Source organism: Mya arenaria, chromosome 1 (genome assembly GCF_026914265.1).
Source record: "Mya arenaria isolate MELC-2E11 chromosome 1, ASM2691426v1".
NCBI lineage: Eukaryota > Metazoa > Mollusca > Bivalvia > Myida > Myidae > Mya > Mya arenaria.
Genome location: NC_069122.1, coordinates 57,732,791 through 57,745,451, shown reverse-complemented (window position 1 = coordinate 57,745,451; position 12,661 = coordinate 57,732,791). Strand labels below are relative to the sequence as shown.

The following is a 12,661-nucleotide window of genomic DNA, read 5'->3' as shown; positions in this document are numbered from 1 at the left end:
AGCTTTAATAGGCAAATCGTTTAATATAGCTTTTAGATGAAATATACAGCGATTTTGCACTAAAACATCATCCTACCCGATGACCATGAATGGTTTATACATAACTTGCACTGGTATATAACATGTAAAAGACATGACCGAAAACTGATTATAGATAAAGTTTTTTTTAGATAGTATCTTTAAATCAACTAGTTTAAAACGTGAAATGACCTTTCTATGAGATTCCTATTATCTGTAATGGCCATAAAAACTTTTCTTACTGTAATTTGGATTCATTTATATCATCCTTTCTCTACAGATAAGAGGCCCACAAAATGACATCAAGGAAATAATGGGTCACCAAGCATCTGGAATTCACATGACTGAGTATTGGATAGCATCAACGCAGACAATGATGATATGTAAGCTATTTATTTTGAATACGATATGGAACGATATATATACAATTTCAAAGACAACACGAAACGAAATACAAAAGTCATTGTACACTGTGGTCTCAGTTGAGAGAGTCACGCTTTATGTTTTACAAATAAGATCAGCTTTTGTACTTAAACTGAAGACCGACTATTAAAACGGTCATAGGTATCAAATATCCGTAAATATTGCATCATCTATTTACGTTTTAAAAGAAAATAACTCCCTCCCTACCTCCAAACTCGGTCAACTATTGTACTGCTGTTTTGAACTATATGTTGACATTCTTGACCAATACAGTATGATTTATTATGTGATTTTTAAAGGAAACGCATATATATGTAAAAACAACTCTCTAACGTTTAAAACAAGTACAATTGATAATTCAGACATACTGATATTATGATTTCACAAACTCTTTATTAAAACATTCGTTTTGAAGCAATTTCTTACTAGTATGGACATCTTAAAAAGTAAATAAAGCTGCACATATATATAGGATTTTAAAGATTGAAAACTTTTCTCAAAAATAGACAAACGTTATTTACCAAAGTTAACTCTTAAACAAGAGTTACAGATATGTTTTTTTTTAATTAAATATGTTGGCGTGTGCTGTAACGACCCCGCATACAACAAAACACGCACAGAAAAAAACACACAGACAAGGACACGCAGACAAACAAAATCACGGACACAAACGCACGCACACACATACATGGTAATTTGAGTCCTGATAAAATACCGGATATGAATTCCATTATACATGTACGAACATTATATACATTATATATATATATATATAAAGGCTTGCGTAAATTGTAAAACAATAAAATATTTTCATTTATTCTCCAATCACGAATTCTTCGAACTATTTACAACACATCCGGACTGTGTCTGGTTCATTTAATAGATTTTTTACAGAAAATATGCCATGCATACGCAGATCAACATCGATGTTAGGGACATAACCGTCCCTGCAGCCCCTTGCGTAGCCCCATGGCGATCATACATGTAGTTCCGTTCACCAACATAGATCTTCCAAATGAAGAAGTTCGGCTCAGTGTGCTGTACGCCTGCTTCGCTGAATAATTTATTCAGACGGCTCGTCGTGTACCACAGGTATCCCTGCTCGTCAATTGACATGGTGTCCACCCACTGCATTCTGGAATCGGACACAAGCTCGCTGTGACTTGTAAGCTTAACATTGTCAAAATCCCGCTCTGACCCCGCGTCTTTTCCTACCTCCCATTTGAAGATTGCGTTAGGCCCGAGCGCAGAGTAATACAAATTGTGGTTACTACCGTAAGCTAGTCCGTCCCCTGGCGCTACTTTTTCTCCGAGCGTTCTTACGTTGGCGGCAAAAGCGGCATTGTCTCCTTTGGCGTTGACGATGACTGACGTCTTTATTTGGTGTAGTCCCACACCGGCTACAGAACTGTAATATACGTACTTGAAATCTGGAGACATGGCAATCCCATTTATCCCCGTTATAGCAGTAATAGTATCGTTTCCAATCGTTATGTTCATGTATTGTCTATCGGCGACCATGGTTGGGTGCGAGTAGGCGTATGACGTATTCTCAACGTAGTCGTACACTACCAATTTGTACGCTAACGTATCGGAGATGAACGCATAGCGCGCTTTACCGTCAGCAAAGCCTAGGACGATGTCGTTAAGGTAGAAGAGGCCAGTTCCTGCCACCGTTGGTGGGAAAATGTATCTGTGTACCTCCTGACGTTTGTTGAGGTCATAGATGATCAGTTTAGGGGGACACTTGCCCAGTGGATTGATGGCGATGTCGCTCATGTTCGCACGGTAACCTATCATGTAGAATAAAACATACGGATATAATTTAAGTGATATTTTTTTATTCGATGTGTACAGAAGACTTGTTTTTTCCATGTAAATCGATTAAGGGTTTCCATGCAGTTGAAGATGTCTGATGCATTAAATGATTAGTAATATGATTAGCGGAAAGTAGGCTACGATGCATCTTTACATTAAATAGTGCAAAGAAAATCCATGCCTCAAGAAGGAATTTATTACTATAATTGTTAAGGTTCGTATTTGTAATGTGCCATCACTGTTCTTAACTGACGTCGAATCTATGCGTTGAGCTATGGCATTGATATCATTGTAATTATCTTTGAAGTGAGCAGACTTACCTGTATCTATAATCCACATGTGGCCCATATGGGGGTCAATCTCCATACTCTGTACCCTCTGAAGGGCCTCACAATTTTCAAGCTCCTGCATCTCCCAGCTGGGGAAGGGCCTCAATATAGGAAAATCTGAAAACAAAAATGGCCCTGATCAAAACACAGTACTACATGCCCTACTTTATAATGATTTCTACTTTTGATCTTTGTATACTAGTGCTATGATCATAGATATGAAACTAATTCATTTTTATGAGACGTTTCGCCATCGCCAGTATCAAAACAACAAAAGAAAATTTCAAATTTCCCGCCTGATATTCCGTACACGAGCAATTGACCTACGAAGTTATCGGTGCAGTAAATCATAGCAGCTTTATACGCTGTATTTAATAACAAACTTGTTCAACTTCATGTACCTTTTCGGGCAGAATATTTAGATTATTGCACGCACTATCAAGAAAAACTGAAACTAAGTTGTATTGGTTGCAATAAATTAAACACACAAGATATAAAAGAAAGTGTGGAACACATAGATAGAATTATTGGAAAATGCAGATGATCTAAATATAGTAGAATGTTCTTCATAAAGACTCAAAATTGTATTGTGCACGTTCTTCTTATTGATGAATTCGATGTAAAGGTGCATGGGTGACCAGTTTCGTCGTTGTCGTCAGCTGAGTCGTGTAGAAATTTTAACGTTTTAGTCTAGTCACAGGGGAGAGTCCAGGATGTGTCGTTATAGTGGGCTTCACTTAGGGGCGCAAGCTTTTGACCGCGCCCCTCCTTCAGAACCGAAATTTATTTGATTTAGCGATGGCAGGGGGTTTAGGGGTACTGCCTAAGAATTCTCTTGACCATTTCTAGTCCGAAATGGTGCGTGGTGTGTGTGTTTTTTTCTCCTACACTGAAATTAAAAGTAAATTTAGCCCCTCCCCTGGATCCGCTCGTGGGTCATGCCTTAAAATGTTTAAACTGTTATTGAAACTATTAACATGAACATAAGTACATAGTTATGGTACTAATGACAATCTATATGCTTATGCGTGGTAATCCCATAACTGAATATGAGCATATCTTGTCCGAAGAATCCGGTGTTCATAAATGTATAGTTCACCAGTGTAGTCAGCTTGTTAGGAAGCCCATAACGGCGGTTTGTAAAACTGTTTATTGTTAACAACATATAGCTAACTTATATTTGTTTCTTATACCCTTTTTTCGGCCATTATCAATAAAAGCGTTGAAAGAATTTGGGTGCGACCAGAGTGATTTTACTCTTTTAAAATTCTGTTCACATGCAATAACAATCGATTAAAAAAAAATGAGTTGTCCTAAACTGTAACCGATAAGTGCCTGTCATTACACAAGAACAGGCAATGTAAATTTATGAATTTTTAATACAATAAGCTTGTTTCATTACAGTAACTGATACACCTATATACATAAGGATATATTAACATTGCATTCATCTCGCAAGTTTATTGCTAGCGTCAAGTTAATGAAATGAAACCGGCGATATTGTCTGAGGACGCTTTGACTATGTGCAGTAATGCATAAACAAATACATTATATAGACAAACTACTAAAATAATATTCATTCAAAAAATGTGCATGAAACTTTAACATAAATATTTAGAAATAACATTTCCATAGAAATATATACTAGTGCCTTATTTTTATATTTACATATTATATTGATGTATACAGTATTTCTGTTTCAGAAATCAAACCATTTATTCCAAATATAATTTTTATAGTTATATAAAGCAAGGACAATAAGTTCATATCATAAGTTACGGGGTTAGTAGGTGACCCGATATGGGAAATACGAGGTAAACGAAACCAAATCGTGTGAGAGAGAACGAAGCCCCAAACTCGAATATGGTTTCCTGCGCCCCGTATATCCCATTTCAGATCACTTACTAAACTCATAACGCATATATCAAATCGACAACCTAATTACTTTGATGAAGACGCCAACCCTATCTGAGAAATGGTTAATTTATTCGCCTGAATAAATTTGGTTCAATATCAAGATTGGTGACCGAATATCAAAAAAATATATATGGTCATAGCGTTATCAGTCCTGGACTAATGGCGTTGCGTCAATCATGATTACAATTCTTGTCATCAAGCATAGAAACATGGTAAAGGACAGAACCATCAAATACATAGATACATTAATCCACATATGAAACATGCACTCTTATTTAGAATTAAGTGGGCAGACTAAAATTGAACAATGCGATATATTCATTTGAGTTTTTACCCTGTTAGTGATTAGAATTAAGTGGGCAGACTAAAATTGAACAACGCGATATATTCAGTGGAGTTTTTACCCTGTTAATGATTAGAATTAAGTGGGCAGACTTTAATAGAAAAATGCGATACATTCATTTGAGTTTTTACCCAGTTAATGATTAGAATTAAGTGGACAGATTATATTTGAACAATGCGATATATTCATTTGAGTTTTTACCCTGTTAATGATTAGAATTAAGTGGGCAGACTATATTTGAACAATGCGATATATTCATTTGAGTTTTTACCCTGCTTATGATTAGAATTAAGTGGGCAGACCATAATAGAACAATGCGATATATTCATTTGAGTTTTTACCCTGTTAATGATAACAATCGCGGATGTCTGGATGAAGAAACTTTGAAAAAAAGAGAGTTCGATTTCAAGGGTTACGGAAAATACCTCATATATATATATATATATTTGTTTCTGATTTATTGGGACGGCCCAAACCTACTATGTTCTGGAATATTTTCATTTGTAAAAGGACAAAGTTCGCTGATCTTGGGTCTTTATAAAAGTTTCATAATTGCTAGAACGTTTCTAAATCTGGGATTTAAATGAATCATTCAGTGAGGATAACATTTTAACGTTATGTTGGTATAATTATGTTGCTCAAATAGTGAGTTCAATTTTTCATTTTAAATGATAAGGACATTTAAAAATACCAAGAATAGTGAATATAGTTTGTGATTTTTTTTTACATTATTCTTCATTCCAGGTATTTAAATGTTCACAATTTGTATTTGAAACTTTTAGTAAATAAAATCAATGTTGTTGTTTAAAGTTAATTGCTTGTTTCTCTTTCTCTGGTTGTCGCAACATTTTTTATATTCAGTGCCGGATTTGTTTGGTACATGTACATCAAACTTGATATTCATATACATTTGGCAACAACTCAAGAGTTGGTTTGTTTACTATACGAAATCAAGTAAATAGGACAATTTACAGTGTCGGTATTAGGAGAATGTCGCTACATTCAGGTGAAAATTATAGACACGTTGTATTGTATGTGCAAAAGCTATTTTGATAGATCACCAGCATTCATGCTGAAAGAGTAATGTAACGTTGGCTTGTATTTTAATATTGCTGACAGTTGTGTTTGTTTAAAGCTATTTAGGACAGAGAATTCGATTTGGGTGGAAATGAATACATAACTCTATAAATATGTTTCAGTGTTATCTCATACCTGTCAACCCATTTATTATTTGAAATTAAAACAACTGTTAAATATATTTGCCAACCAATTTGTTCCAGCGTAGCAGCATTTTATCCTTGCAAGCATGATCTTTTGACAACCGCTACTTCAGCACCTCCAGTGCGTTGATTTACTTAACGGAGTTCAAATGCGTGGAAACTACTAAATATACGACACATGGCATTATAAAATATGAAATATGATAAAAACATTAGTGTTTTGTCTACTCCTTTGCATATTATATTGTGTTTTAATATGTAATAAATAAACAACTGCTTTATTTAAACCAATCAAAACTTTACAGGAGCGCCACGGACCGAACACAAACGCTCGTATGATTGTTGCGTTAAAATTGTGAATAACTAGACAATTGTTAAATGAACAGTTATGGACCTTTCAGTTCAATATTTTGGACGGGTTTTGAGTAACTCCAGTGTTGAAGTGTTTGCACAATGCTCCAACACCGACGATATTCAAAAAACAGTCGAGAAAAAAGTGACTCAATCAAAAAAGTACGTGTACTTTAAATAAAAGGAAGGTACTGAACAAACAGAAGAAAATACCTGATTCATTCTTCACTACGACGTTTAATGTTGAAGGGACGCCAGGCATCAGACGTGGTACCGTAACGTAAATGTCATTCTTGTACAGTTTGATTCCATTTATTGCACTATTCCGAGGCTGGTAAGCACCACTCGCGATTTTTTGGTCCTTTATAGTATTATTCGGCCATTCATACTCCACAATATTCCACTGGTAAACAACTTTTGCCCCATGTTCGTCCGAGTGTACGCCCTGTAACGCACATACGCAAAATAGTACAACGCATACTGTAAATTGTCCCATTTTACAAACACGAACTAGGACACAAGTACGAAAAGAATTATGCTTGAAAAATCCCCAGATACAACGCACTTTATAAAGAAGGATTATAAACCGCTGGGTATCGTTACAAATCAGTAAACACTTGACCGATGTTTATTTTTCTGTCTGCCGATGCAATAAATCAGACGGTTACAAAAGAATGATTCGTTGACACTTCGTACGACGGAAATACTAGTAACAGGTTCACGCTTCATTTAATCTTCTTTTAAGAAAGAGGTTTCTCTCATTCTTTGCCTTTGTCATCCCATCCTGCCGTGGTTCGGGCTAAAAGCAGATTTCCGTTGAACGTCCACCGACATACGTGTTTTAGCGTGGTTGTTGTTTTTATTTGTTTGGTTCATATGAATGACGATGAGCTAAATCATAAACACTTATTCAAAACATGGTTTCTTTTTTCTTGTTGTTGTTTCAGTGGAGCTAGATGGGACTCCAGATAAACGAGAACACTCATATGGCCTTTCAGATGTTGTTGTTGTTGTTGTTGTTGTTGAGTTTATAAAGGTCTGCCCGTGCCTTATAGTTGCTGTATTATGGCTTGACCCCGTCACATCCCCAAGTGTGACTGAAACATAATTTTGAGGCCAAAGGAGGAGTTTTACTCCCAACGTTTTGTATGATATTCGCCAAACGAGTAATTTTGACCCCCACATGCCGCGCAGCCCTACGATGAATGCCATTTAGAGTGGTCCCACAACTCTGACAATTGGATGTGGTTTTATTTCGTTAGTCTTAACTTGTTGTTATTTAGAAATTGGATAGTACGTGTGTCGTAAAAATCATGAACTAATGTAAGAATGGTACATTTTAAAGGATGAGCAAGACTCGCGGTCAGTTCATTGACAAGAAAGTGTTCTTAGAACACGACGTTCCGTCCAGTCTGTTTACATATGTAATTATATGAACTGACCTTTTTGTTGTCGAACCCCGGGTTGCCTCACTATTGAAATTATAAAACTTCTTCTAGACCAAAGAATGCGTTGACACTATTGTTTATGTTTTTTATATTCTGGCCTTTCAGAAGTTGTCGTAATCCTTTTTAAACCCACTCATGAGCAAAAGGACATGACCTCTTAATCCTATCAGCGCATAGGATGACAAAATGATAGAAATACCATTGACATAATTCTTTTATAATTGTTGTCGAAGTTCACGCTCAGCAGACGATGACCTTGATATGATGAGTGTAACTGTTGCTGTGGTTGATGATAATGCTGCACATGTCATATTAGGTTGCTTGGGTTAGAATACTTTTGCAACTGATGAAACTTATATAAGTATTAATTATGTATAAAAAACTACTTATTTACCTCGTTAAAACGACTAAATATCTTGGTTTAAACGGCAACCATATCTCGTTAAAACGACTAACGTTTCTCGTTTAAACGACTAAGTATCTTGTATAAACGTCTTACGTATCTCGTTAAAACGACTAAGTATCTTGTATAAACGTCTTACGTATCTCGTTAAAACGACTAAGTATCTTGTATAAACGTCTCACGTATCTCGTTAAAACGACTAAGTATCTTGTATAAACGTCTCACGTATCTCGTTAAAACGACTAAGTATCTTGTATAAACGTCTCACGTATCTCGTTAAAACGACTAAGTATCTTGTATAAACGTCTCACGTATCTCGTTAAAACGACTAAGTATCTTGTATAAACGTCTCACGTATCTCGTTAAAACGACTAAGTATCTTGTTTTAACGTCTCACGTATCTCGTTTATACGACTAAGTAACTTATATAAACGTCTTACGTCTCTCGTTTAAACGTCTAAGTATCTTGTATAAACGTTTTACGTATCTCGTTAAAACAACTAAGTATCTTGTATAAACGACTTACGTATCTCGTTTAAAAGACTTCTTATGTCCACACATTTGAATGCTCATGGCCACATATTGTTAAATCCATTCTTACAAAAATCGTGAATGAATCTAATGAACCGTTTGCGCATATACAATAGTATTCAATACATGAGTAATATAAGTCATAAACGTCACAAAAATAATTCAGATCGATCTACCTTTTAAAGGACACAAATGTTTTACCATATCTAATTTCATAAACATTTATTCAATCATTGATTGGCAATATCAGTTGGTTGTGCATAGGCTGTTTGAATGTACATGTACATTCAAAGTGCTTTTAATTTGGCTTGAAACACGTTCAAAGGACACATTTTCTTAAATAATTTGACTGAAACATCATTTAATATCATAATGGGGTGCTCATCTAGTCTAGTTTTCCCGCCGTCTTACCCCAGGAAAGAAGAAATAAGAATTCGCCACACCGCTATGAAAAACATCGACAAGTATTTTTATCGCTTGTATGAGCAAATCAAAGTCCAGCAAAAACCAGAAGAAGTAATACACATCAGAGACGGGGTCGAGAAAATAGCCCATACTCTACTGGGTTTAGTTTCAGACACTCATCCAAGGTTTAAAGTGACAGAAGACGGGTTCTTGAAAATTGGAAGTTTTTATGAAGGGTCAAAGTTACGTTTTCCTGATCAGTTTGATTTTGTGGCTGTTCTCGATCAGCTGTCGGAGAAGGAAGACAATATTAAAGTTGAAGATTTGAACAGCCCTGAAAATGGGTTTAATGTTCGATTGTATGTGAAAAACAATAAGGATAATGCAAAATTTATAGCAACTTGGAGTAAATGGATAAATGGAGATTATATAGTTGGACAAAAATCTAACACACAAAAACGTGAAGGTTTGTTGGACAATTTCTTTAAATGTTTAAAGGCAGTGTTTCATTTGCTTCCATGCGTAGAGACGACGTTTGGGTCTCTGACAACAGAGGGTGGTCCAATTCTCGATGGAACTGCAGTGAAAGTGCAACTTCTGCTGACACAGAAATGGGAAATATATCGAGAGTCGAAAAGATTTGAAGGAGAAACGCATCATTCAGTTTCATTTTCTTTGACTCCGACTATAAGATGGCGCAAAATTAAAGATGTTTTGTTCGCCGATGATTCAGTGTCTGACGATATATTCAAAGAAGCTGTTTCGCACGACTCATTCCTTCTTGTACCAAATGAATATGGGAATTTTAACAAATGGTTTCCGGAAGCAGAGACAAGAATTATGAAGTCGCTCACCCCGAATCACACAAAAACATTTTGCATTTTGAAGTTTATTTTCAATGGATTTGAAAATATCCATGCAAACAGTTCAAAGTTCTTGTCTGCAAAAAATATAAATCGAAAATTCCAACTGTTTGATTCATTTGCCTTAAAGATGGTATTTATGGAAAATATTTGCCACTGTCCATGCCATCACTATTCTGACTTTGAAATTTATGACTGTGTGATGCATATGCTCAATGCTATTCTAGACAGTTTGTATATCAGAACCCCAGACGGCACAACCGTTATATACCGCCATGCTATCATTAAAAGTGAACAGGAGGTGACGCAAGATAATGATGTCACAGGACTATATGAATTTGCTATACAAGATTTAATAAAACACGATTTGAAGTTTTGGATTGGTGAAAAAGAAAAGTACGATTTGCGAAAGGACAATTATGGAATAACTCCAATCATTGAAAAGATAACGAAAACCATGATATCATTGAATGTTAAATAGACTTTCAACATTCATGTGTATCAATAGTGTATTTAACGTATTTATTTGTTCTAGTCTATTAGACACTCATGGTATGCACAATTAAAAGTATTTTAATTTAAAAAGACGTCTTTGGTATTTTAAAACATCCCTGACCAGGAATTGAACTTAGTATCAATTTCTGTCTTCCGTGGAACCGATTGGTTCAATTATAACCACGCCCCCCCCCCCACCATGGTCCGGGAGTATACCGGGGATGGCGGGGGAAATGGGCCGTATTTTTACCTTCCAGGTGGCCCCGCAGTGCCGAGTGAATGCGACGGTTTTGTGTGTGCTCCAATAATAGCGGAAAATGGGCCTTACCTAAGTATCCCGGGGTGCGGGGTCATTTGGTGGGGTTTCTATCAGCAGTTTGTCTTCGCTGAGCAGGGTTTTATCCGGGATGGGCTGGTCCGCAAGTCGAAGTCCTGCTATTCCCCGGACCTTGGGGGCCATGGTTACAATTGACTGGTGAATTAGGTTTAGAAAGAGTATACGGTGTATCTATATTCATAACACGTTTTCCGATGATTTAATGAGATCGAGAGTGTACCTCTTTTTCAGACCTTGTTAGGTTTAGAAAGAGTATATCTATATTTATAACCTGCTTTCCGGTTGTTTATAGAGATTTTTCAGTAAAAGGGTTATTTAAATTTGATACGGTTTCACTGTTTTGAAAGTGTATGTTTGCCCGTTCTCACGTCAACACCGAAATCAGCGCGTTCAGGGCTGGGACACAAGTTCCAAGACGTCATTTCCGATATGACGTTATGTTCGCATACTTGTAATCTGAAAATGAATCAATTAAATGTTATTTTATATCCTCGTTATGCATATTATAAAAAAGAACAATTGTGTGTTTCACTCCAAGATAGCAAAATATTTCATCTCTTGACCACCAATATTCTCTATTTCTTTCATGTTTAAGGTGAAATAAGGAATTTTATCAGTGGAATATGATATTCTCACTGCAATCTAAGGAGAGAAAATATTAACTTAATGAATTTCTTTTTAAAATCTATCGTTGTTACTTCCCTTTGATCAGAATTGAATACGTCACGTTTGATCCTGTAAATTATCAATCGGAACTCCTCGGCTAGTATCAAGATATGGCTATCTCGAAGCTTGCCGGAGATGGCCGAGTTGTTACGATTGGTAAATTATGTCAAAATAATAATTCGGTTTTAAAAAGGATTGCATAGGTTTGAATAAAGATTTTCTGGAAATAAACAACTTACCGTTTACAAGAGATGGAAATTTCATTTTTCAAATGAATGCTCAAACATTTGCTTCCGTACAAAAATATTAAACGAAAATCAAACGATCCAACATATTTTCGATGTTATACTCAACTTATAGCATGTAATATTTTCTTATCTATCTTTCTTTCATTGTCTAAATTTGAAATATTAACCTCCCGGGAAATTCACACAACAATTGACTGATCAATTAAAACACCCCACCACACGCCATGTCACTGACGGAAGCGTGGTCTTCACCCCATCTTGGAAACGACCCGTCTACAAGCGAATAATACTGGTTTCTAACAGCGAGGGTGATTTAATACCCATGTATCATGAAACAAACTCTAAAACTTTTGCAACTGTTTTTAATCCTTCCTGTCTCTAAATGTTCGGCTCCCATCATCATGACCGTGTTTGTAAGCTTTCTGGTCAATAACGCTCTCTTTTGCAGAACCGCTTAGTGTTTGGTCGACCCATTTCATTACGTATATGTAAGTGTTCAATTTTGACAATTTATTTGTCCGCTTTATCTCCAGTTGACCTTCATAATTGGGCTCTAACTTAGTTCGTGGTTGTTGTAGTCTGGAGTTCCTTCCCCTAACACTATCGCTACATAGTATTGTATGGAATATCAGTAAGCAGGGAACCAGACTAGTGGTTGTTGGTGCATTCGTCAGAATCGATCTACATAAAAATAATGAACAGAAAAATTTAAAAAGCATCGACTGCCATTGTACAAACCAAAAATACAAACACCAGGTATATGCTACCTTTTGCTATTGACACTAGTTTTACAAGTTAAATTTTAGGGGGAAGATGCCTGAAATATAGTGCAAGAAATTAGTTTTG

At 36.0% G+C, this 12,661-nt stretch overlaps 2 protein-coding genes across 3 annotated transcripts; one reads left to right on the top strand and one right to left on the bottom strand.

Annotated features, from left to right (window-relative positions):
- Nucleotides 1-395: 395 nt before the first annotated feature.
- On the bottom strand, nucleotides 396-8,884 carry LOC128211670 (major royal jelly protein 3-like). 2 transcript variants are annotated; one of them, XM_052916783.1, is made up of 4 exons: nucleotides 8,797-8,884; nucleotides 6,633-6,864; nucleotides 2,580-2,705; nucleotides 396-2,234 (listed from the first exon to the last, which is right to left on the bottom strand). In XM_052916783.1, exons 2-4 carry the CDS (start codon nucleotides 6,679-6,681, stop codon nucleotides 1,330-1,332), a joined length of 1,080 nt encoding a protein of 359 aa, XP_052772743.1. In that variant the 5' UTR covers nucleotides 6,682-6,864; nucleotides 8,797-8,884; the 3' UTR covers nucleotides 396-1,329. The 2 variants fall into 2 exon arrangements, with proteins under 2 accessions (XP_052772743.1, XP_052772672.1); XM_052916712.1 differs by having other exon boundaries at nucleotides 6,633-7,516; nucleotides 8,797-8,815.
- Nucleotides 8,885-9,075: 191 nt separating this feature from the next.
- LOC128239774 (uncharacterized) lies at nucleotides 9,076-10,598 on the top strand. Its single transcript, XM_052956203.1, has one exon. It carries the CDS (start codon nucleotides 9,174-9,176, stop codon nucleotides 10,548-10,550), a length of 1,377 nt encoding a protein of 458 aa, XP_052812163.1. The 5' UTR covers nucleotides 9,076-9,173; the 3' UTR covers nucleotides 10,551-10,598.
- The last annotated feature ends 2,063 nt before the right edge of the window (nucleotides 10,599-12,661 follow it).